Here is a 26,869-nt window from a genome sequence, read left to right as displayed (position 1 = left end):
TGGAAGGAATTCAGTTGGAATACTTATTCTGTACTTGCAGCGACCATAAAATACTAATACCTGTGCAAAATTCACATCCTATAATTTAAAGTTGTACTCTTATTTGTCCATGCCCCCCCCCCCCCCCCCCACCCCCTCTCCTGGGTGCTGGTAGAAGTAGATCTAACAATTGAGGGGGAAAAAAAGCAGAGTTAATGTTTCGGGTTGTCAACCCTGTGTCAGAACTGGAATGTGTTTGAAAAGAGAACACTCTTCAGAAGGACTGAAAGGGGGAGGGGAAGAAAGAACAAAAGGGAAGGCCTGTGATAGCGAGGAAGGCAGGAGAGATTAGAGACACCAGGGATGATGGGCCGAATTGAAATGGTAATGACAGGAATTAGAAGAACATTAGTCATGATGGGGTGTGAATAACAGAATAATGATCAGCTGCCATTGGACACAGCGGAGTATGAAAGTTCCAACAAACTGAACACATACACGGTGCATGACCCGCTGAGATTTCCAGCATACTCTGTTTTTATTTCAGATTCCAGCATCTGCAGTATTTTGCTTTTGTATTAGTGTTTAATTCACTGTCACTTCTCTTCTAGGAATGCCCACCTTGAAGTTCTGCTCCTCTGAGACAGGATTTCCGTTTGTCTCTTACCTTGTTCATCTTTACTTTCTGTTTTCCTTCTCGTGTTTGATCAAGTATCTGCCAAGACCTGCTTTCACAGCCACATCGCTTTACTCGGGATCTGTCTCTGCCTCAGACTTAATCCACGTGGATTCCAACTGAAATTTCACCCTTCATGTTTTGGATCCACCCAGGATTGCAGATATCTCCCGAGATATTCTGCGTTCCTCGAACCACTGCTCACACCGCATCCTGGGATCCACACTCAACGCTATGCGCTGTTGCAATGCACACTCTCGACCTCTCTTCAGCAGCACCAACTCACTCTATCTCTAAGCTGTCCTGGTCTGCAGTTCCATTTCATCCTTTCCCCTCATCCAGCGCTTTAACCAAAAACTTTTTTCCTTCCTTTCAGGTGTCAAGGATCGTAAACTTCAACAATTCTTGGACACCAACGCCTCTCTGGAACCTTCTTTCCTCTGATCCCATCCCGTCTTCCAAACCCAGCCCCTGCCGTGTTTTCACTATCCCCTGACTCCAAACGATCAGACCTCGGCAAAGGCCTGAGCTTCATCCCCCTTATGCCCCCACCTCCAATGAATTTCAAGCTCTGCACGATGCTGAGTTTTTTTTTTAAAGTTTTCACCTCTGTGCCCACTTCTTCGGCCAGGAGTCTTTTTCCCTCCCTTCCACCACCCCCCCCACCCCCCCCCCCCCCCCCCGCCCCACACAGCAGATCCATTCTCTCATTTTCCAGAATTCTCGCTCGAACTAGATCCCTCCCTCTGGCCTCTTATCCTCTCGACCACTTCATTGCAAACTGCCAATGGGACATCGGCCGTCTAAATTTCTCTGCTCCCCTCACTCATTCCAACCTGCCTTCCTCTGAACTTGCAGCACTCTGCTCAGATCCAACCCCAACCTTGTCCTCAAACCTGCTGACAAAGGTGCCGTTGTTTGGCGAACTGACCTCTACCTTGCAGAGGCTGATCGCCAACTCTGATACCACCTCCTACCAACCCCTGCACTGAGCCCACTACTGAACATCAAGCCATTTCCCAGACTGTCACTGACCTCACCTCCTCTGAAGATCTTCTCTCCACAGCCAACAACCTCATAATCCCCCCAACCCCGCACAGCCCGCTTCTCCCTCCTTCCCACAATCCACAAACAGGACTGCCCCGGTAGATCCATCGTTTCAGCCTGTTCTTGCCCCATAGAACTTCTTTCTTCCTATCTCGACTTTTGTTTTTTCCCCTTGTCCACTCTTCTCACCTACGTCTGCAACAACTGCGACGCCCTCCATCACTAACCGTTTCCAGGCCCCAACTGTCTCCTTTTCACCATGGACGTCCGATCCCTCTCCACTTCCTCCCCCACCAGGATGGCCTGAGGCCTCTCTGCTTCTTCCTCGAGCAGAGGCCCAACCAGCCCCCATCCCCCACCACCCTCCTCCGCCTGGCTGAACTTGTTCTCACATTGAACAACTTCTCCTTTTTAACTCCACTCGCTTTCTCCAAGTTAAAGTTGTTGCAGTGGGAACCTGCATAGGTCCGAGCTATGCCTGCCTTTTCATGGGATATGTAGAACATTCTTTGTTTTAGTCCTCTCCCTCACCTCTTTTTCCGGTACATTGATGACTATATCGGTGCCATTTCCTGCTCTCCCTGAACTAGAAAATTTCATTCACTTTGCATCCAATTTCCATCCTTTCCTCACCTTCATAAGGTCCAACTCCAACTCTTCTCTTCCCTTCCTCGACTTCTCTGTCTCCATCTCTGGGGATAGGCTTTCGACCAGTTTCCACAAAAAGCCCACTGACTCCCACAGCTATCTTCCTCCTGTAAGGACTCCATTCCATTCTCCCAGTTTCTCCGTCGCATCTGCTCTGACGACGCCACCTTTCTCGCTAGTGCCTCTGATCTGTCTTCCTTTTTCCTCAATAGAGCATTCCCCACCACCATGGTTAACATGTCCCTTGACCATGTCCGTTCTATTTCCCACACCTCTGCTCTCACCCCTTCCCCTCCCCCTCAGAGCCATGACAGGGTTCCCCTTGTCCTCTCGTTTCACCCCACCAGCTTCCATGTTCAACGGATCATTTTCCGCCACGTCCAGCATGATCCCACCACCCAATCACATCTTCCCCCTCCCCTCAGCATTCTGAAGGGACCGCTCCCTCCGTGCCACCCTGGTCCATTCCGCAGTCACCCCCAGCAGCCCCTCCCCTTCCCACAGCACCTTTCCGTGCAAGCGCAGGAGATGCAACACCTGCCCTTTTACCTTCTCCCTTCCCACTGTCCAGGGCCTTAAGTACTCTTTCCAGGTAAAATAGCGATTTACTTGTTGTACTTTCAATTTAGTATATTGTATTTGCTGCTCACTGTGGTCGTCTCTAAATTGGGGAGACCAAGCGTAGATTGGGTGACCGCTTTGTGGAACACCCCCGTTCCATCTGCAAATGTGACCGAGCTTCCAGTCACTTGTCAGTTTAATTCTCCACTCCATTCCCACTCTGCCTCTCCATTCTCGGTCTCCTACACTGTTCCAATGAAGCTCAACGCAAGCTCGAGGAGCAACATGTCATCTTTCGTTTAGGCACTTTACAGCCTCCTGGATTCAACATAGAGTTCAACAATTTCGGAGCATAACCGCTGCCCATCTTTGGCCTCCTCTCCTGCCCACCCCCCCCCCCCCCCCCCGAGCCTATGTTTTTCTCCTTGTCTCTAATGGCAGTTGGTCATTACCCCACCATTCACACCCTATCTTGACTAATGTTTTTCTAACTCCTGACATTACCATTTGAATTTGGGCCATCATCCCTTTTGTCTCTTTTAATCTCTCCTGCCTTCCACCCTATCACAGACCTTCCCTTTTGTTCTGTCTTCCTCTCCCCCTTTCAGTGCTCCTTAAGAGTGTGCTCTTTTCGAACATTTGTCAGTTCTGATGAAGGGTCATCGACCCGAAACGTTAACTCTGTTTCTCTCCACAGATGCTACTTGACCCGCTGAGATTTCCAGCATCTGCAGTATTTTGCTTTTGTCTTACAATTGGGGCAGCTTGTATCTGAATGATGCAGTTACAGTAATGTATTAGTGTTCTTTAATAATTTCATTATATTTATTGCACAGATGGAGCATGTGTGCATTGTCAATGCATTGATTACTGAAATTCACAACCCAGTTTTGCCTGCAATTAACTTCAAAATCAGTTTAGATTTTGCGAACCATTCTGTTATCTTGAACCATATCCAATCCTTTGCAACGTGAATGGCTAGAGTTTCAGAACAACTCTGCACACGTTGGACCAAAGTACTAACTCAAGTGTCTCGAAAGGGAAACTAACTGAATTTTTAAATGACCGTTACCATATCCATTAAGTAACTTAAAAAAAATGATTAAGAAAGGGAAGATAGACTATGAAAGTATATAAAAAGGAAGAGTGGCTAAAGTAAATGTTGGTCCCTTTTTAGAGGACGAGACCGGGGAATTAGTAATGGGGAAACATGGAGATGGCAGAAACTCTGAACAAATATTTTGTATCAGTCTTCATGGTAGAGGACACTAACAATATCCCAACAGTGGATTGTCAAGGGGCTATAGCGGGGGAGGAACTTAACACAATCCCAATCACTAAGGAGATAGTACTCAGTAAGATACTGGGACTAAAGGCAGATAAATCCCCTGGACCTGATGGCTTGCATTCTAGGGTGTTAAGAGAAGTAGCGGCATAGATTGTGGATGCATTGGTTGTAATTTACCAAAATTCCCTGGATTCTGGGGAGGTCCCAGCAGATTGGAAAACTGCAAATGTAATGCCCCTATTTAAAAAAGGAGGCAGATAAAAAGCAGGAAACTATAGACCAGTTAGCCTAACAGCTGTGGTTGGGAAAATGTTGGAATCCATTATTAAAGAAGCAGTAGCAGGACATTTGGAAAAGCAAAATTCAGTCAAGCAGAGTCAGCATGGATTTATGAAGGGGAAGTCATGTTTGACAAATTTCCTAGAATTCTTGAGGTAACATAAACAAACGGGGTGGATAAAGGGGAACCAACGGATGTGGTGTATTTGGACTTCCAGAAGGCATTTGACAAGGTGCCACATAAAAAGTTATGGGGAGCGGACAGGGAAGTGGAGCTGAGCCCAAGATCAGATCAGCCATGATCTTGTTGAATGGTGGAGCAGGCTTGATGGACCAAATGGCCTATTCCTGCTCCTGGTTCTTGTGTTCTAATGTAACTTGTTCACCGATGCCCAGTTTGGGTTCCGCCAGGATCACTTGGCTACAGACCTCATTACAGTCTTGGTCTAACACATAGATAACAGATCTGAATTCCAGAGGTGAGCTGTGAGTGATTGCCCTTGACATCAAGACAGCAATTGACCGAATGCCACATCAAGGAGCCCTAGTAAAACTGAAGTCAATGGGAATCCGGGGGAACATTCTCTGTTGGCTAGAGTCATACTTAGCACAAAGGAAAATGGCTGTGGTTGTTCAATCATTTCAGCCCCAGGACATAGCTACAGGAGTTCCTCAGGGCGGTATCCTAGGCCCAACCATCTTCAGATGCTTCATCAATGATCTTCCCTCCATCATAAGGTCAGAACTGGGGATGTCCGCTGATTGTACATTGTTCAGTTCCATTCGCAACTCCTCAGAAAATGACCTGGATGACATTCCAGCTTGGGCTGATAAGTGGCAAGTAACATTCACACCACACAGTGCCAGGCAATGACTATCTCCGACAAGCGAGAGTCTAACCATGTCCCCATGACATTCAATGGCATTCCCATCGCCGGATCCCCCACCATCACCATTCTGGGGGTCACCATTGACCAGAAACTAAACTGAACCAGCCAGAAAAATACTGTGGCAACAAGAGCGGGCCAAAGTTTGGGTATTCTGCGGCGAGTGCCTCACCTCCTGATTCCCCAAAGCCTTTCCACCATCTGCAAGGCACAAATCAGGAGTGTGATGGAATACTCTCTGCTTTGCCTAGATGAGTGCAGCTCCAATAAGCATCCAGAACAAAGCAACCCACTTGATTGGCACCCCATCCAGCACCTTAAACATTCTCTCCCTCCACCACTGGCATACCGTATATACTGTCTATAAGTTGCACTGCAACAACTCATCAAGGCTTATTCGACAGCACCTCTTAAACCCGCGACCTCTGCCACCTGGAAGGACAAGGGTAGCAGGCGCATGGGAATACCATCACCATGTGAGGTTGACAGAAAAAAATCAAAAAGCAAGTTATTATTTTAAATGGAGAAAGATTGCAAAGTGCTGGGGGTACTTGTGCATGAAGCACAAAAGGATAGTATACAGGTACATCAAGTGATCAGGAAGGCCAATGGAATCTTGGCCTTTATTGCAAAGGGGATGGAGTATAAAAGCAGGGAAGTCTTGCTGCAGCGACACAGGGTATTGGTGAGGCCACACCTGGAATACTGCGTGCAGTTTTGGTTTCCATATTTACGAAAGGATATACTTGCTTTGGAGGCAGTTGAGAAGGTTCACTAGGTTGATTTCGGAGATGAGAGGATTGACTTGAGGAACGGTTGAGTACATTGGGCCTCTACTTATTGGAATTCAGAAGAATGAGAGATGATCTTATCGAAATGTATAAGATTGAAGGGGCTTGACAAGGTGGATGCAGAGAGGATGTGTCCACTGATGGAGGTGACTAGAACTAGAGGGCATAATCTTAGAATAAAGGGCTGTCCATTTAAAACCGAGATGAGGAGACATTTCTTCTCAGGGTTGTAAATCTCTGGAATTCGCTGCCTCAGAGCTGTGGAAGCTGGGACATTAAATAAATTTAAGACAGAAATAGACAGTTTCTTCTGATAAGTGGATCATCATTATTGTAGGCAGTCCCTTGGAATCGAGGAAGACTTGCTTCCAATCTTGGCATGAGTTCTTGGGTGGCTGTACAGTCCAATACGAGAGCCACAGTCTCTGTCGCAGGTGGGACAGACAGTGGTTGAAGGAAAGGGTGGGCGGGGAGTCTGGTTTGCCGCAAGCTCCTTCCGCTGCCTGCTTGATTTCTGCATGCTCTCGGCGACGAGGCTCAAAGAGCTCAGTGCCCTCACGGATGCACTTTCTTCACTTAGGGCAGTCTTTGGCCAGGGGCTCCCAGGTGTCAGTGGGGATGTCGCACTTTATCTGGGAGGCTCTGAGGGTGCCCTTGTAACGTTTCCGCTGCCCACCTTTGGCTCGTTTGCCGTGGACAAGCTCGCTTTGGGAGTCTCTTGTCTGGCATGCAAACTGTGGTCTGCCCAGCGGAGCTGATCAGCTGTGCTCAGTGCTTCAATGCTGGGGATGTTGGCCTGGTGGAGGACGCTAACGTTGGTGCGTCTGTCCTCCCAGGGGATTTGTAGGATCTTGCGGAGACATCATTGGTGGTATTTCTCCAGCGACTTGAGGTGTCTACTGTACATGGTCCATGTCTCTGAGCCATACAGGAGGGTGGGTATTACTACAGCCCTGTAGACCATGAGCTTGGTGGCAGTTTGGAGGGCCTGGTCTTTGAACACTTTTTATTTTTCCTCAGGCAGCCGAAAGCTGCACTAGAGGCGGTGTTGGATCCCCTCAATGCCTGCTTTTGTTGATTGGAGGCTCCCGAGATAAGGGAAGTAGTCCACGTTGTCCAGGGCCGTGCCGTGGATCTTGGTGGGGGGAGGGAGTGCTGTGGGGAGAGGACAGCCTGGTGGAGGACCTTTGTCTTACTGATGTTTAGCGTAAGGCCCATGCTTTCATACGTCTCGGTAAATATGTTGACTATGTCCTGGAGTTCAGCTTGTGTGAGCACAGACGCAAGCGTCTTCTGCGTACTGTAGCTCGACGACAGAGGTTGGGGTGGTCTTGGACCTGGCCTGGAGATGGCGAAGGTTGACAGGTTCCTACTGGTTCTGTCGTTTAGTTCCACTCTAGCGGGGAGCTTGTCAACTGTGAGGTGGAGCAAGGCAGTGAGGAAGCTTGAAGGGGGTTGGGGCGATGACGCAGCCCTGTTTGACCCCGGTCCGGATGTGGATTGGGTCTGTGATGGATCCGTTGGTAAGGATCACCAGCCTGCATGTCGTCATGGAGTAGGCGGAGAATGGTGACGTACTTGTGGGAGTATCTGAAACGGAGGAGGATACTCCATTGACCTTCGCAATGTCAAAAGCCTTTGTAAGGTCGAAGAAGGGCTGGCGCTGTTCCCTGCATTTTTCCTGCAGCTGTCGCGCTGCTAAAATCATGTCTGTTGTGCCCCGGAGTGCACAAAATCCACACTGTGACTCCAGGAGGAGCTCCTCAGCCACCGGGAGAAGACAATTGAGGAGGACTCTAGCAACAACTTTCCCAGTGGCTGATAGGGAGGTTCCTCTGTAGTTGCCGCAGTCGGACTTGTCCCCTTTTTAAAAAATGGTCATGATCTTTTCCTCTGAAATCTCCCGGCATGCTCTCCTCCCTCCAGATGAAGGAGCGGACAAGGAAGTGGAGCTGAATCCATGATCAGATCAGCCATGATCTTATTGAATGGCAGAGCAGGCTCGAGGGGCTGTATGGGCTACTCCTGCTCCTATTTCTTATGTTCTTATTAAATCTGTTGTAGTATTCCACAGGAAATGAGTGGAGCCTGAGAGGATTTATAGACTTGACACACAGCATGTCTGTTGCAAAAGTAGTTTACACAGGGGTTCTCTACCTGGAGTAGAGGGTTTCAGGGAGTCTGTCATAAATAACCTCCGGGATTGAAAAAAACAATACATGTCGTCGTGTAATGACAGCAACAAGCTGAGCAAACTGGCTGGGACCTGTTTTTCCCCCCTCGAACGTCTGCGATGGTGGCAGCTGTCGCTGAGCCCAGGCCACCACTCACTAAGAGAGAGAGAGTCGCCAGTCTCAGATTCCCCTGGCCCAAGCTCTCCACTCCGCCCTCCCCTCGCCAGGTCCTGCTGTATATTTGGGCGGGCTGGCCTGTTGACCGCACAGTTGCAATACAACCGACAGAGCGCCGCTGGAACTGTCTGCGTGTCCAACCGCATCGCCATCTAGACTCCCGTCCGGATGCACCCTTAACTTATTCCAGCATTATCGGAAACTCCCGGTTAGCCGACAGATTTTAGTGAGAGTTGACTCGTACTGTGGTATAGTTACAAGGGTGCTCACTGCCCTTTGGTGCCTAACCACACTCCTTCTTCACCTGCGAGCCTTTAGCTTGAGTGTTTGCAGTCTTGCTGTACCAAGATGGGCATCACAGGCAGACCTGATTGTTCACACCCAACGTTAGCCCCCAGCAAGGATTTCTGGAGTCACCAGGAATAAAACATTAATTTGGACACTGCTGCGAGCAATTTTGGAGAAAAATCATATGGTCATTTAAAAAAAAAAAGTGTTTCTTTCATATTCAGTGTACACTTTTTTTTTTGTTAGTTATGAAAATATTGGAGATGTTGGGTAAAGGCTGTTTGAGTGACAATCGAACGGTGACCCGGGACGGGTTGATGTGCCAGGGAGAGTCCGTGAGGGAGCCTAGGTGGGGCTTGAGGTTGCAGGGGTAAAGAGGGAAACTGGGGGTCGGGTGAATGGGGCTCACGTGGAGGGAAAGAGGGAGTGGGATAGGTGAGGGGACCAGTATTTTCTGCAGTGCCAGGATAGCAGCAGCAGTAACATGGTGAGTGAGAGCGGAGCTGAGAATTTCTATACAGAAAACATACTTTTGTTACGGGGGGATCGTGAAATTTTTATAACCCGGGACAAGGGGCCTCGGCACCTAAAATGAGAGAAACCCTGGCTTGCAACACTTCCGTTCCTTTTCAAAGCTACTGTTCCCTAGAATTGTGTGCAGAGAAATATCTGGTATCTGATTAAAAGGTTTAATGTGCATTTCCTTATTCCACATTAGCTTCCAAAGATTAAACAAAGCTTTAGTGTGAATATGAATCTGTCCTTGTCTTCCTTGCATAGCTCTATGGGCCCAAGTTTCCACACGCGCCTAGAACGGCGCAGTCCCGACCTGGACGCCCGTTTTTCGCGCCACAAAGTGCGCCTAAAAAAATCTTCCGTATTCTCCACCTCCCTGCAGGTCCTCTGGCCCTCGGCGCAGCCAGCACGAGCTGTGGGGGGGGGGGGGGCGGAGCCAGGTCCCTGCGCTGAAAACAGTGCCGGGACCTCTGCACATGCACGCAAGTGCAGTAGCTCCAGGCGCCGAACTGTGGGAGGGGCCCGAAGCACGCAGCCCCTAGCCCTGGCTGAATGGCCTCACTGGGGCTGCGTGAATAAGGCTCCTCCCACGGCCAGCTCCTGCTTTTCCTCCTCCCCCTCCCCCCCCCCCCCCCCCCCCCCGACCACACCGACACTCGCTCCCCGCCCCTGCCACCAGACCAGACCCGACTAGACCCAGCCCGACCCGCGCTCCCGACTCCCGGACTGGATCCGACCTCACCCCTCTCCACCCCTCTCCACCCCTCTCCACCCCTCTCCACCCCTCTCCACCCCTGCCTGAAGCACTTTCTCACAGGTAGGAAGATGGTTTATTTAATCTTTTCTTTGCTTATAAATGTTTATTCAGGTTGGATTTATTTGTCTAAGTATAAATAAGGATTTATTATAGAATTTAATGACTTCCCTTCCCCCCGCCCCCAACGTCGTTCTGGACGCCTAATTTGTAACCTGCGCCTGATTTTTTAAATGTGCAGAACAGGTTTTTTCAGTTCTACAAAAATCTTCACTTGCTCCATTCTACTTTAGTTTGGAGTACGTTTTCACTGTGGAAACTTTCAAATCAGGCGTCAGTGGCCGGACACGCCCCCTTTTGAAGAAAAAATTCTGTTCCAAAGTAGAACTGTTCTACCTGACTAGAACTGCAGAAAAAAAAAAGTGGAGAATTGCGATTTCTAAGATAGTCCGTTCTCCACCAGTTGCTCCTTTAATTAAAAAAAAAAAAAAAAATCAGGCGCAAATCATGTGGAAACTTGGGCCCTATAGTCCGCAGGTCGGCTCCACAACTTGACTTTGCTAAAATCCTCGCAAAAATTAACCTAAAGTAGTTCTAACGAAGCTGGTTTATTAATATAGAACAATAGCAAGCCTGTGAAAGTGAGATTGACTTACGGAATTCCGATATCCTGGGTCCATACGAAGTTTCTACGGACCCAGGAAGGCTTCAGAAAAGCCGGTTTTCAATGCGCATGCGCTGAAAACCGGCTTTTCTGATTTGTCAAATTTCTGGCTTGACAGATCCTCTGTATTTACGAATATCTTGCCCTGCAAATGTCCTTTTAAAATCTTGCGCCTGAAAAAGCAGGCGTATAGCCTACTTTTATAGGCGCAAGTGTTTAAAAATACACAAACATTTTAAAATAAAGTTATAAAAACACATTTTATTGTTTAAAAACCCTCCCCACTATGGCCAGTTTATTTTAAGGCTTAATTTAAAAAAAACTTTTTAAAGTCGGGAACATTTTTTTAATAAAAACTTTTAACATTCATTTAAATTAAACATGCAGTTTACTTGTGTTTTGGGTGTTTGCGGGGGGTTTCTCAATCATAGTAATAGGAGTTCTGGACTTATGGAACTCCTATTACTATGAGAATCTATACTACACCTGATTGGTTGCTGTCTCCAACTCCCGGCTTTTGCACGTGTTGTGACGCGCCGTCACAAGAGGCCTCTGGCTCGGAAGTTCCAACGGGCGCAGCAGTAACAGGTAAGTGCGCATCTTTTTTCTCTTTTTTTTTTCTGTCGTTTGCCTGCAAGAAGAGCTTGACTGGAATTTAAGGGCCATTGTGAATGTGAAATTTCTTGGTATGAAATGCCCCAAGCTCAGTCGTTGAAAATTAGTTCTCATCTTAGAAGATAAATAGAAATAGGAGTAGGCCATTTGGCCCCTCGAGTCTGCTCCGCCATTCAATAAGATCATGGTTGATCTGATCATGGACTCTGGTCCACTTCCCTGCCCACTCCCCATAACCCTTTACTCCCTTATCGCTCAAAAATCTGTACCTCCACCTTGAATATATTCAATGACCCAGCCTCCACAGCTCTCTGGGTAGAGAATTCCAAAGATGCATGACCATTAGAAGAAATTTCTCCTCATCTCAGTTCTAAATTGGTGACCCCTTATTCTAAAACTATGCCCCCTAGTTCTAGATTCCCCCCATGAGGGGAAACATCCTCTCTGTATCTACCCCCTCAGTATCTTTATAACGTTTCAAATAAGATCACTTCTCATTCTTAACTCCAATGAATATAGGCTAAACTTACCTTCATAAGTCAACCCCTTCATCTCTGGAATCAGCCTAGTGAACCTTCTCTGAACAGCCTCCAAAGCAAGTATATCATTCCTTAAATATGGCGACCAAAACTGTACGCAGTACTCTAGTTGTGGCCTCACCAATACCATGTGCAGTTGTAGCAGGACTTCTCTGCTCTGCTTTTATACTCTCTCCCCTTTGTAATAAAGGCCAACATTCCATTTGCCTTCCTAATTACTTGCTGTACCTGCATACTAACTTTGTGTTTCGTGCACAAGGACCCCCTCTATACTGCAGCATTTTGTAATTTCTCCATTTTGAAAAAAATTTGCTTTTTTATTTTTCCTGCCAAAATGGATAATCTACATTATACTCCATCTGCCAAGTTTTTGCCCACTCACTTAGCCTATCTATAGCCCTCTGCAGATGTTTTCGTATCCTCCTCACAATTTGCTTTCCTACCATCTTTGTATCATCAGCAAACTTGACTACATTACACTCCGACCCTTCATCTAAGTCATTAATATAGATTGTAAATAGTTGAGGCCCCAGCACTGATCCGTGCGGCACCCCACTAGTGACTGTTTGCCAACTGGAAAATGACCCATTTATCCCGACTTTCTGTTAGTCAGCCAATCCTCTATCCATGGTATTGCATATGCAATAACTCAATAGGCTTAGTACTGTGAACTCAATCAGGTGCGACCTGACTCTACTTTATTAGCTCTCAAAGTGAGGATTAAACATGGAGGCTTTCTTTATATACAAGGGCTGCACGTATGTCTGTGGCCCAATGACCTCCGACAGTCGCTCCCCCTGGTGGCAGGTAAACCCAGGCATACATATATTACATAATTTCCCTCCCCAAGATCTTGGTATCAGCCCTATTTACAAATGAGACAGTCCGGGGCTTTCCACTCCCTAGTTGATCGTCTCAGTTCAATTCCAGATCTGGGTGAGCTCTCCGAGTCATTCATAATTTGAGGTTGGGTAACCGATGTAGTGGGAGTGGAAATGTTCATGTCTGGGATTGATTGACAACAGCAAGGTCTTCTGATGGCTGAATATAAATCGGTTGGTCACTGATGGTGTCTTCTTCAAGCTGTTCCGGTTCGTCTGTGCCGCAATTTCGTCTGATCAATGTGCCTCCTGCGTGTTTGCCCATTAGTGAGCCTGACAATAAGCACCGTTACCCTCCTTGGCCATAACAGTGCCAGTAACCCACTTGGGGCCTTGACCATAATTTAGCACATTCAAAAGATCATTAATAGATGTCGCATGACACGGCAGTGCGATCATGATACGACTGCTGATATTGACGTCTGTTTTCGCCATGATCGTTAAGATCAGGGTGGACAAGCGAGAGCCTGGTCTTGAGACCTCCAACAGTTCAGCAGGGGAGACCCCGGTAAGCATGTGGGGTCTCGTCCTGTAACTAAGCAGCATGCGTGACAAGCGAGTCTGCAAAGAACTGAGTTACGCGTTTCAGGCTCTGCTTGATGGTTTGGACGGCCCGCTCCTCTTGACCATTGGACGCAGGTTTGAATGGTGCTGACCTTACGTGCTTGATACCATTGAGTCTCCAACTCTTGAAACTCCAAACTCGTGAAGCACGATCCGTTGTCGCTCACAACGATGTCGAGCAGACCATGAGTGGCCAACATGAAACAAAGGCTCTCAATGGTGGCTGTGGATGTGCTGGATGACATGATTACACATTTTATCCATTTGGAATATGCGTCCACCACCACCAAAAAAACTTTGCCCAGGAAAGGCCCCTTGACCATGGTTTGGATGGCCACGACCAAAGACTTAGCGAAGATTCCACTGGTGCATTGCTTAACTGCATGCAAGTGTTGCACTGATGCACACATGACTCCAAATCAGAGTCAATGCCAGGCCACCAAACCTGAGACCTGACAATGGCCTTCATCACAATACTGGGATGGATACTGTGTAAATCCCATACAAATATCTCCCTGCCTTTCTTGGGCATAACAATACGATTACCCCATAGCAAACAATCAGATTGAATGGATAGTTCGTCTTTGCGATGGTTGGTTGTAAGGTTTGGTCTCATCACACACTTCCCTGGGAATGGCCGACCAATCACCAATAAGGACACAACATTTTACAACCGATAAGATTGGATCCTGGCTGGTCCAGGTCCTAACTTGTTGAGCAGTGACAGGCGACCCTTCACTCTCAAAGGCATCCATGACCAACAGTAGGTCTGCGGGCTGTGGCGTTTCCAACTCCGACATGGGCAACGGTAAACGGCTCAATGCATCGGCACAATTCTCGGTGCCAGATCTATGGCGAATGACATAATCATAGGCAGATAATGTCAGCGCCCACCTCTGGATGCGGGATGACACATTGGTATTGATACCTCTATGCTCTGAAAACAAAGATATGCGCGGCTTGTGATCGATACAAAGCCCAAACAGATACTGGAGCATCTTTTTAAACCCCATATATTCAGGCTAAAGCTTATTTCTCTACCATGCCATAGGCTCTTTCTGCTTTAGACATGCTTCTCGACGCTTACGCAACGGATTGTAGTTTGCCCGACTCATTGGATTGTTGGAGCATGCAACCAACCCCATGTGATGAAGCGTCACAGGTCACTACTAAATGCTTGCATGGGTCATAACGTACCAGCAATTTGTTGGAACAAAGCAGATTTCTAGCCTTCTCAAAAGCCCTGTCTTGAGATACACCCCAAACCCAGTTGTCGCCTTTTCTGAGCAACATGTGCAGTGGCTCTAATAATGTGCTCAATTTAGGTAAGAAATTACCAAAGTAGTTGAGAAGACCAAGGACCGAACGCAGCTCCGTCACATTTTGGGGTCTGGGTGCATTTTTGATGCCTCTGTTTTCGAGTCCGTAGGCCTGATGCCATCTGCAGGAATTCGACTTCCAGTGCCATAAAGACGCACTTTGAACATTTCAGCCTGAGCCCCACTTTGTCCAGACGACACAGAACCTCTTCCAGGTTGTGCAGGTGTTCGCCAGTGTCTTGACCTGTGACCAGAATGGCATCTTGGAACACCACGGTTCTAGGGACGGACTTCAGTAAACTCCATGTTTCTCTGAAATATGGCTGTAGCCGAGCGAATTCCGAAAGGACACCTATTGTAAATGAACAGCCCTTTATGCGTATTGATGCACATAAGTTTCTTCGATGATTCGACAAGCTCCTGTGTCATATAGGCTGACATCAGATCCAATTTGGTGAACGACTTTCCCCCGGCTAGCATTGCAAACAGATCATCAGCCTTTGGTAATGGGTACTGATCCTGTTTTGAAACTTGGTTGATCGTAACCTTATAGTCTCCACAAATCCTGACCGAGCCATCACTCTTCAGCACAGGAACAATGGGACTTGCCCATTTGTTAAATTTGACCGGTGAAATGACCCCTTCATGTTGGAATCTGTCCAGTTCAATTTCGACCTTCTCCCTCATCATGTATGGGACCGCCCGGGCTTTGTGATGGACGGGTCTTGCATCAGAGTCCAGGTGGATCTGCACCTTGGCTCCCGGGAAGTTGCTGATGCCCGGTTCAAACAGCGAGGGAAATTTGCTCAGCATTTGAGCACACGAAGCGTCATCCACCGATGACAAAGCTTTAATATCGTTCCAGTTCCATTTTATTTTTTCAAGCCAACTCCTGCCGAACAGCATTGGAGCATTATCTGGAATGAGCCACAGCGATAGATCATGAAGCACCCCATCGTACGACACCTTGACTGCTACACTGCCAATCCTGGTATGAGCTCTTTGATGTAGGTACGCAATTTTGCATTTACTGGACTCCGCTTGGCTTTCACGGCCTTGGTGTTTTTCGAAAGTACTCTGGCTCATAATTGACTGACTCGCACCCGTGTCTAATTCCAAAGTTTATCTAGGGGTTAGGTCATGGCAGGAGAGCTCGGGCACGTGTTATGCTCCTCCTGTGCTGTGTGGGAAGTCCGGGACTCTTCCAGTGTCCCTGATGACTACATTTGCAGGAAGTGCATCCGCCTGCAGCACCTGACAGACCACATTGCGGCACTGGAGCTGCTGGTGGATTTACTCTGGAACATCCGCGATGCTGAGGATATCGTGAATAGCACGTTTCGCGAGTTGGACACACTGCAGGTAAAGGGTACACGGCCAGATAGGAGATGGGTGACGAACAGGAAGAGCAGTAGAAGGAAGGTAGTGCAGGGTTCCCCTGCGGTCATCACGCTGCAAAACAGATACACCGCATTGGGTACTGTTGAAGTGGATGACTCCATCAGGGGAGAGCAGCAGCAGCCAAGTCCATGGCACTGTGGGTGGCTCTGCTGCACAGGAGGGCAGGAAAAAGAGTGGGAGAGCTATAGTGGTAGGGAATCCTATTGTAAGGGGAATAGATAGACGTTTCTGCGGCCACAACCGAGACTCCAGGATGGTATGTTGCCTCCCTGGTGCAAGGGTCAAGGATGTCTGAGCAGGTGCAGGACATTTTTAAAGAGGGAGGGTGAACAGCCAGTTGTTGTGGTGCATATAGGTACCAACAATATAGTTTTTTTTTAAAAAACTGGATGAGGTCCGACAAGACGAATTTAGGGAGCTAGGAGCTAAATTTAAAAAGTAGGACCTCAAAAGTAGTAATCTCAGGATTGCTACCAGTGCCATGTGTTAATCAGTAGGCATCACAGGATAGCTCAGATGAATACATGGCTTAAGGAGTGGTGCAGAAGGGAGGGATTCAAATTCCTGGGACATTGGAACCGGTTCTGGGGAGGTGGATCAGTACAAACCGGACAGTCTGCACCTGGGCAGGACCAGAACCAATGTCCTAGGGGGAGTGTTTACTAGTGCTGTTGGGGAGGGGTTAAACTAATATGACAGGGGCTGGGAACCTATGCAAGGAGACAGGGAAGTAGAATGAGGGCAAAAGCAAAAGATAGAAAGAAGAAAAGTAAAAGTGGAGGGCAGAGAAACCCAAGGCAAAAATCAAAAAGGGCCACATTACAGCAAAATTCTAAAGGGGCAAAGTGTGTTGAAAAGCCAAGCCTGAAGGCTCTGTGCCTCAATGCGAGGAGTATTCATAATAAGGTGGATGACTTAACTGCGCAGATAGCAGTTAACGGATATGATGCCATTGGCATCACGGAGACATGGCTCCCGGGTGACCAAGGCTGGGAACTCAATATCCAGGGGTATTCAACATTTACGAAGGATGGACCGAAAGGAAAAGGAGGTGGGGTAGCGTTGCTGGTTAAAGAGGAAATTAATGCAATAGTAAGGAAGGACATTAGCTTGGATGATGTGGAATCTGTATGGGTGAAGCTACGGAATACCAAAGGGCAGAAAACACTAGTGGGAGTTGTGTACCAAACAGTAGTAGTGAGGTTGGGGACAGCTTCAAACAAGAAATTAGAGATGCGTGCAATAAAGGTACAGCAGTTATCATGGGCGACTTTAATCTACATATTGATTGGGCTAACCAAACTGGTAGCAATGCGGTGGAGGAAGATTTCCTGGAGTGTATTAGGGATGGTTTTCTAGACCAATATGTCGAGGAACCAACTGGCCATCCTAGACTGGGTGATGTGTAATGAGAAAGGACTAATCAACAACCTTGGAAGAGTGACCATAATATGGTAGAATTCTTTATTAAGAGGGAGAATGACACAGTTAATTCAGAGACTAGGGTCCTGAACTTAAGGAAAGGTAACTTCGATGGTATGAGACGTGAATTGGCTAGAATAGATTGGCGAATGATACTTAAAGGGTTGATGGTGGATAGGCAATGGCAAACATTTAAAGATCCCATGGATGAACTTCAACAATTGTATATCCCTTTCTGGAGTAAAAATAAAACGGGGAAGGTGGCTCAACCGTGGCTAACAAGAGAAATTAAGAATAGTGTTAAATCCAAGGACGAGGCATATAAATTAGCCAGAAAAAGCAGCAAACCTGAGGACTGGAAGAATTTTGTAATACAGCAGAGAAGGACAAAAGATTTAATTAGGAGTGGGAAAATAAAGTATGAGAGGAAGCTTGCTGGGAACATAATAACTGACAGCAAAAGCTTCGACAGATATGGAAAGAGAAAAAGATTAGTGAAAACAATGTAGGTCCCTTGCAGTCAGATTCAGGTGAATTTATAATGGGGAACAAAGAAATGGCAGACCAGTTAAACAAATACTTTGGTTCTGTCTTCACGAAGGAAGACACAAATAACCTTCTGGAAATACCAGGGGACTGAGAGTCTAGTGAGAAGGAGGAACTGAAGGAAATCCTTTTAGGTGGGAAATTGTGTTGGGGAAATTGATGGGATTGAAGGCCGATTAAATCCCCGGGGCCTGACAGTCTGCATCCCAGAGTACTTAATGAAGTGGCCCTAGAAATATTGGATGCATTGGTAATCATTTTCCAACAGTATCGACTCGATCGGTTCCTATGGACTGGAGGGTAGCTAATGTAACACCACTTTTTGAGAAAACTGGTATTTATATTAGCCTGACATCAGTAGTGGGGAAAATGTTGGAATCAATTATTAAAGATGAAATAGCAGTGACAGGATCAGTCCAAGTCAGCATGGATTTATGAACGGGAAATCCTGCTTAACAAATCTTCTAGAATTTTTTGAGGATGTAACTAATAGTGGACAAGGGAGAACCAGTGGATGTGGTGTATTTGGACTTTCACAAGGCTTTTGACAAGGTGCCACACAAGAGATTGGTGTGCAAAATTAAAGCACATGGTATTGGGCGTAATATACTGACATGGATAGAGAACTGGTTGGCAGACAGGAAGTAGAGAGTCGGGATAAACGGGTCCTTTTCAGAATGGCAAGCAGTGACTAGTGGGGTGCCGCAGAGCTCAGTGCTGGGACCCCAGCTATTTACAATATACATCAATTATTTGGATGAGGGAATTGAGTGTAATATCTCCAAGTTTGCAGATGACACTAACCTGGGTGGCGGTGTGAGCTGTGAGGAGGACACTAAAAGGCTGCAGGGTGACTTTGACAGGTTATGAGAGTGGGCAAACGTGTGGCAGATGCCGTATAATGTGGATAAATGTCAGGTTATCCACTTTGGTGGCAAAAACACGAAGGCAGAATATTATCTGAATGGTGGCAGATTAGGAAAAGGAGTTGCAATGAGACCTGGGTGCCATGGTATATTAGTCATTGAAAGTTGGCATGCAGGTACAGCAGGTGGTTAAGAAGGCAAATGGTATGTTGACCTTCCTAGCGAGAGGGTTTGAGTATTTTAGCAGGGAAGTCTTACTGCAATTGTACAGGGCCTTGGTGAGGCCTCACCTGGAATATTGTGTTCAGTTTTGGTCTCCTAATCTGAGGAAGGACGTTCTTGCTATTGAGGGAATGCAACGAAGGTTCACCAGACTGATTCCTGGGATAACAGGACTGACCTGTGAGGAGAGACTGGGTCTATATTCACTGGAGGTTAGAAGGATGAGAGGGGATCTCATAGAAACATATAAAATTCTGATGGGACTGGACAGGTTAGATGCGGGAAGAATGTTCCCGATGTTGGGGAAGTCCAGAACCAGGGGACATAGTCTAAGGATAAGGGGTAGGCCATTTAGAACTGAGATGAGAAATTTCTTCACTCATTTGTTAACCTGTGGAATTCCCTACCGCAGAGTTGATGCCAGTTCATTGGATATATTCAAGAGGGAGTTAGATATGGCCCTTACAGCTAAAGGGATCAAGGGGTATGGAGAGAAAGCAGGAAAGGGGTACTGAGGGAATGATCAGCCATGATCTTATTGAATGGTGGTGCAGGCTTGAAGGGCTGAATGGCCTACTCCTGCACCTATTTTCTATGTTTCATAGATACCGGCACGCCGTTCAATTTTGCTTCAATTGTTAGCGGATGGCTCTTTTGTCAGGAACGAATGTACATTATACACTTCCTCCTCCGGGTTGCATTGCCGGATGCGCTCTGGATCAGTCATCATCCACGTGGTATGTCGCAGCACGCTTGCTGAGCTGCGGACACATCCGCTGAAGGTGCCCGATTTTCGCACAGCCTCTACAAATATACTATCTAAAACAGCATTTATGAGGCCGATGATTGCCCCCACAATGCCAACAGGGTCAAATCGGATTCGTGCCCAATGGCGGACTTCGAGCAGCTACAGGTTTTGAAAACAGTCGGGTAGGCCCTGCCAGATGCAGCTCTGCCAACCGACGACACAATCTGGTGCACAGTACTTGTTGTGGAGTTCCGACACTGCGAGGATATCTGCTTTGTACCATCGACCGTGGTCAGGCAAGCCTGGGCGATCGTGATGACCCTGCTCAGATCCAGCGTCTCCGCAGCCAGCAGCTTCCGCAGGATCACCTCGTGGTTTATGCCTATTACAAAGACGTCGCGCAGCATGTCTTCCAACGCAGTTCCAAACTTACTCGGCCCAGCGAGACGTCTCAGGTTGGCAACAATTCTGCCACGTCCTGGCCCTTAGAACAAACATGCTTGTAAACTCGATATATCGAGATAATGATGCCTTCTTTAGGTTTGAGATAGTCCCGAATCAGAGCACACAATTCCTCATAGGTCTTTTCCATTTGACGTGCAGGTGAGAGCAGATTCTTTGAGGCCATAGATTTTTGGACCACAAACCGTGAGGAAAACCGCCCTGCGCCTAACTGCATCAGTGTCTTCATCCATCTTGTTGGCCATGAAGTACTGGTCGAGGCGATCTGTAAAATCCTCCCAGTCTTCTCCCTCCATGAATAGCTCCAGGATTCCAACGGTGCTCCTCTTTTTTTTTTTGTGTGTGAAAGTTCGTATTGTGCCTCGTCACCAAATGTTGCATATGCAATAACTCGGTAGGCTTAGTGAACTCAATCAGGTGCGACCTGACTACTTTACTTTATTAGCTCTCAGTGAGGATTAAACATGGAGGCTCTCTTTTTTATATACAAGGGCTGCACGTGTGTGTCTGTGGCCCAATGACCTCCGACGGTCACTTCCCCTGGTGGCAGGTAAACCCAGGCATACATATATTACACATGCTAATATATTACCCCCAACCACGTTAGCTTTTATCGTGTGCAGTAACCTTTTATGTGACACCTTATCGAATGCCTTCTGGAAGTCCAAATACACCACATCCACTGGTTTCCCCTTTATCCACCCTGCTCGTTACATCCTCCAAGAACTCCAGCAAATTTGTCAAACATGATTTCTCTTTCATAAAACCATGCTGACTCTGCTTGACTGTATTATGCTTTTCCAAATGTCCTGCTACTGCTTCCTTGATGATGGATTCCAGCATTTTCCCAACGACAGATGTTGAACTAACTGGTCTATAGTTTCCTGCTTTCTGTCTGCCTCTTTTTTTTTTAAAAAAGATTGTGGAAACGAGGACTCTTGTTGAATCTACTGCTCCTTGTGGTAACTAGGGGAGGTTCCATTTCCTCCTGCTCTAATGTGCATGTGAGGAATCTGATCCTTGTTCGGCATCCGGAGTTAATCTGCCACTTCTCTCCAGCACAAAATAACACCATATAATTGCACCTTAAATTTGTGCTTTGAAAATTAATGCACTTTCAAACTTTTGAATCTTTGTTTCGAAATGCAAAATTGTGACTGTTCTGCGTTCATTCAATCTAGCTTAGCCCAATATAGTGCAATGCTATCGCATAATCTCGTTTTTTTTTTCCCCTTTTAAACTCAACTAACCCCAGTAAGTCAGATCTTTTAATACTGAGAAAACTACAACTGCAATGGAACAAATGTAATTGAACAGTGACCTCTCTGTGGCCACTAGATATTGATTACACCAATGATCAAAATACTACAGGATGCTTCCAACTTTTTGTTATTTATTTGTTCACGGGATGTGGACGTCGCTGGCAAGGCTGCCATTTATTGCCCATCTCTAATTGCCCCTTGACAAGGTGGTGGTGAGCTGCTGCCTTGAACCACTACAGTCTGTGTGATAAAGGTACTCTGCATTGCTGACTGTCACAGCAGTTTGGTACTACTGAGTGTCTTGCTAGGCCATTTCAGAGGGCAGTCAACCACATTTGCTGTGGATCTGGAGTCTCATGTAGGCCAGACATGGTTAGAATGACATATTTCCTTCCCTAAAGGACATTAGTAGTGAACCAGATGGATTTTTCCAACAATCCAGTAGTTTTATGGTCACCATTACTGATGCTAGCTTTTAAATTCCAGATGTATTTAATTAACTGAATTTAAATTCCTCCATAAACTCTCGTCTCTGGATCATTAGTCCAGACCTCGAGTACTAGTCCTATAATATAACTACTATGCTACCATGCACATGGTCCATAATTAGAATTGTGGACATCCTGTAAATCAGTTATATTTAATACAAGAGACTGTGTGGAAGAGATTGTACAGAAATTCCCTTCTGCCCACAAAACCCTGAACTCCACAAGCGAAGTCACAGTATGAACTCTGTGGGTGGTGCTCTGGAGTGCCAATTTGTAATATTTACCCTATAGTGTTTGATGGACAAATCACTGCAAATGTACAACTGAAGTTATTACAAGGCAGCAGGTTCCCATTGTGAAGCAAGTGCTGCAGGGTAAATAGTGCTCCAGTGGACCTCTATCTGCTGTACTGGGAGAAACTCCTCCTGGGTGGGATCATGGAAACTGAGATAATCGAGAATCCCACATTTTTATACTACAGTGATACAGGAATGAAGAGTGCAAAACAAATCACAAATTGAATTTGACCTTTCTTGAACTGGGAGGTCGATAGTGGTGTTCTGGGCGATTGAGTCAACATCTTGTGCAAGGCATTGTCCAGTCAAAATTGTAACACAATGTTTTCTTTGGAACAGAGGAGGCTGGGGGAAGACTTTATTGAGGTGTATAAAAATATGAGAGGCTGAGATAAGAGTAGCTAGGAAGGATCTAGTTCCCTTAGCAGAGGGGTCAACAACCAGGAGCCGTAGATTTAAAGTAATTGGTAAGAGGTTTTGAGGTGAAATTTCTTCACCAAAGGGTGGTAGGGGTCTGGAACTCACTGCCTGAAAGAGTGGTAGCGGCTGAAACCCTCACCTCATTTTAAAAAGTGCTTGGATGTGCACCTGAAGTGCTGTAACCTACAGGGCTATGGACCAAGAGCTGGAAAGTGGAATTAGGCTTTTGGTTGGCCGGCGCGAACACAATGGACCGAAAGGCCACCTTCTGCACTAGATTTCTATGATTGGGGCACAAGTAATGGATGCTGCCATTTGTTTTTTCGCATTGTATTTTTAATCCTGTTTTTAAGTGTAAACTATCCAAACCTTTTCTTCTTGTGAAGTATTTGGAATGGAACCAGATATGACCAGAGAAGGTGGAAGCATTCCCGTTGCCCTGACATTCCAGGAAGCCACAGGAAAAAATGTTATGTTACTGCCAATTGGAGCAGCAGATGATGGCGCTCATTCTCAGAATGAGAAAATCAACCGGTAAGAGACTATATTGTCCTCGTGAGTCTGCTTGAGTTTGTTGGTTGAGTGCTCATGATAATGCATGCATTACGTTCCTGTGAAATAGTTTTAGATTCTGCCTGCCCTCAATTGTCCTCCTGAAAGCACAGAATTGTGTTGGGCTGTGGTACCATGGGCTTTGCTGTCACCTTTTTTTTGGGAAGGGGAAACTGAGGGAAGCTCAACCCTGCCTTCATGTGGTGTCCATGTCTGCCTGCATTATGAGTAGGAATCCTAGATACTTTTTCTCTCCTCTCTTGATGATTAAACAATCAATCTATATAACAAACTTCCCATATATGCAGTCATCCTCATTTGAAGGATACATTTTCATTCAGGAACTTGCTGTTATGTATATCTTTAACCTCTTCATTCCACTCTGCAGAAACAGTCAAAATACTCAGAGTAGCTAAATTGCACTAGTTGGACAAAAGGTTGAAATCGGTGTTCTCAGAATGAAAATACTGGGTCTTATAGCTGGAGCTAGGAGCATATCGGTATAATAGTGTAACATAGAATTTATAGCGGAGACTGGCTCGACTAGTCAGTGCCACTCTTTATGCCCCACACAAGCTTCCTCCCACATTTCTTCTCACCCCACCAGCATATCTATCTATTCCTTTCTCCTTTATATACTCAATTAGCTTCCCCTTAAAGACATCAATGTCCCATTAAATGTATCATTGTAACCAATCACAAACCAGCACAGAGTATTTTTAAAATAAAATGCAACTTCATAAAAAGGTTACTGTATGTATTTGCATTTTATCAATTTTAATGTGGCCATTCAGATTTTTCTAACCTGCTCCAGTACCTCCACTAATATTTTGCAGGACTAGGCCATACGGCCCCTTGAACCTGCTCTGCCATTCAATAAGTTCATGGCTGATCTGATCGTGGCCTCGACTCCACTTTCCTGCCTGTTCCCCATAACCCTTGACCCCCAATAGTTCAAGAATAGTTTGAAAGTTATACAACAATTTGCATTTATGTAGCTCCTTTTTAATGTAGAAAATGTCTGAGGAGTAATCAAAAAATAAATCCAACCCAAATTAGGAGGGGTGACAAAAGCTTGGTCAAAGAGGTGGTTTTTTGTGAGGCGGGGGGTATAAGGAGGAAATTGGAGTGTGGGGCCTGGGCGATGGAAGGCACTGCCGCCAATGGAGGAGCGAAGGCAGAGGGGACTGCATAATGGGCAGAGTCTGAGGAACAGAGCTTGGAGTGGTTTTTGAGCTGGAGGAAGTTATAGAGCTAGGGAGGGTGCAGCAATGAAGGAATCTTAAATATAGTTTTTTTTTAATGATCATTCCTCCAACAGGACAAACTACATTCAGGGAATCAAGGTGCTTGGTGCTTACTTCCATGAAATGTCGTCTTTGAAGTGACGATTGTTCTGGGTCGGTAGAATTGGGGACGTGATTTCTAAAACACTCGATCCAACAAGATTACTTCAATTGTATACTGCATTATTCGGAACAGGATGATATATTACTGAAGTAGGTATATCACTGTGCAATTAAACTATAAATATTAAAGACACTGACGGGCTTTGTTTCTTTATTCCTTACATTCAAAATCTAGTCTTTGTTATGCTGAACAACCGGTCCCCTGCTCAAGCATTCTCGTGACATTATTGTACCAGTTAAATTTCCACATTGTAAAATGGTGTGATCAAATGGCTGTAGTTTAAAAACTTAAACCTCCAAATATGTTCAAAATAATAGGATCACCAGTTTTGATCCATTAGCTATAGAATTCTCTTTGCTTTTTGTTAAAATGCCCTCAATTGCAGTGTCCTTGGTGCATACAGCTTTGCTGATGTAATTGAGTACTACGTGTACAAGAGCTGATCAAGGTGAATATTTTGTGTCCCCCTTTGTGTGCAATACTTCACATTTGTTTGCATTAAATTTCATCTGCCACAGTTCAGCCAACTCCATTTGTTTAAACTTCTATAATTTTTGGGCTTGCTTCCTTTTAATACCACTGCTATATCTAGCTTGGTATCAACTGCAAATCTAACCAATTTCCATTGAGTTTCTGAATCCAAATGTAAATTAGAAACAGTTGTGGTTCTAACACTTGCTCATTGGGGCACCCCAGTTTTGAGCTCCGCACTGTAGGAAGGTTGATGAGGTATTAGAGAGGACGCACTTGCAGATTTGCTGGGATGCTGCCTGGTATTAGGAAATGCAAATACAAAAATACTTTTTTTCATTAGAACCAAGATTATAAATCACTGGTTAGTCCCTAGCTGGAGTATTCTGGGCACCACGCTTTAGGAAGGGTGCAGAGAAGATTTATTAGAATGGTACCAGGGATGCAGGTCTTAAGTTACGTGGAGAGACTAGAGAAGCTGGGATCGGTCTCCTTAGAGCGGAGAAAGTTAAGGAGAGATTTAATAGTGGTGTTCAAACTAATGACAGTTCTGGTCGCCATAAGGATATAGAGGCACTGGAGAGGGCGCAGAGAAGATTTACAAGGATGACACCAGAAAAGAGAGGGTATACATATGATAAACAGGCTATGTCTCAGCCTTTTTTCCAAGAGAAAAAAAAGGGGTAACCTAAAAGAGTTCTTTCTCAAAATCTTTCATAATTTTAGTGGAAACAGAGATAATGTTTCCAATGGGAAAGAAGAGCATAAGTAAAGGCCATCAATATAAGATAGTTACCAAGAAATCTAATAGCGAATTCAGAAGAAAATTCTTTACCCAGTGGTGAGAATGTGGAACTTGCTACCACGGAGTGGTTGGGCTGAATGGCCAGTTTCTGTGCCATTTATCCTATGTAAATAAGTGGAAACTGTTTCCACTGGCGGAAGGGTCGATAGCCAAAGGACACAGCTTTCAAATCATTGACAAAAGAACCAGAGGCGAGATAAGAATTTTTTTTTAACACAGCGAGTTGTTGTGATCTGGCATGCATTGCCTGAAAGAGTGGTAGAAGCAGATTCGATAGTAACATTCAAAGGGGAATTGGAAAATACTTGAAAAGGAAACCTTTTACAGGACTATATGGGGAAAGAGCATGGGGATGGGACTAATTGGATATCTCTTTCAACGAGATGGGCTGAATGGCCGCCTCCTGTACTGTATCATTCTATAATTCTATAAAATGGTAATTGAATTCAATAAATCTGTTAATTGAAATCGATAAACTTGTGCGCTGGCACCAGAAGAAAACTAATCAAAGCCCCAAGATTGTTGTAAAAACCCAATTGTTCAACAAATGGCCTTTATCAGAAGGGAATCTACCACTTTTACCCAGTCTCATCATCATAGACAATCCCTCGAAATCGAAGAATGGAAGCAAGTCTTCCAAGAGTTTTCTCAGGTGACTGTACAGTCCGATACAGGAATTACAGTCGCTGTCACAGGTGGGACAGACAGTGGTTGAAGGAAAGGGTGGGTGGGGAGTCTGGCTTTCCACACGCTCCTTCCGCTCTCTGTGCTTGATTTCTGCATGCTCTCGACGATGAGACTCGAGGTGCTCAACACCCTACTGGATGCTCTTCCTCCACTTAGGACAGTCT

At 45.9% G+C, this 26,869-nt stretch overlaps 1 protein-coding gene across 1 annotated transcript in view; it reads left to right on the top strand.

The window, feature by feature from the left end:
- The window catches only part of cndp2 (carnosine dipeptidase 2), a 103,651-nt gene extending 78,777 nt beyond the window's left edge, over positions 1-24,874 (top strand). The window contains exons 11-12 of the mRNA XM_070888464.1: positions 23,167-23,314; positions 24,654-24,874. Of these exons, the coding sequence (XP_070744565.1) occupies positions 23,167-23,314; positions 24,654-24,720 (215 nt within the window). The 3' untranslated portion in view covers positions 24,721-24,874. The remainder of the gene's footprint in view (positions 1-23,166; positions 23,315-24,653) is intronic.
- Positions 24,875-26,869: the final 1,995 nt, after the last annotated feature.

The sequence above is a fragment of the Pristiophorus japonicus genome, chromosome 1 (assembly GCF_044704955.1).
Source record: "Pristiophorus japonicus isolate sPriJap1 chromosome 1, sPriJap1.hap1, whole genome shotgun sequence".
Lineage (NCBI taxonomy): Eukaryota > Metazoa > Chordata > Chondrichthyes > Pristiophoridae > Pristiophorus > Pristiophorus japonicus.
This window is presented reverse-complemented; position numbering and strand designations above follow the sequence as displayed.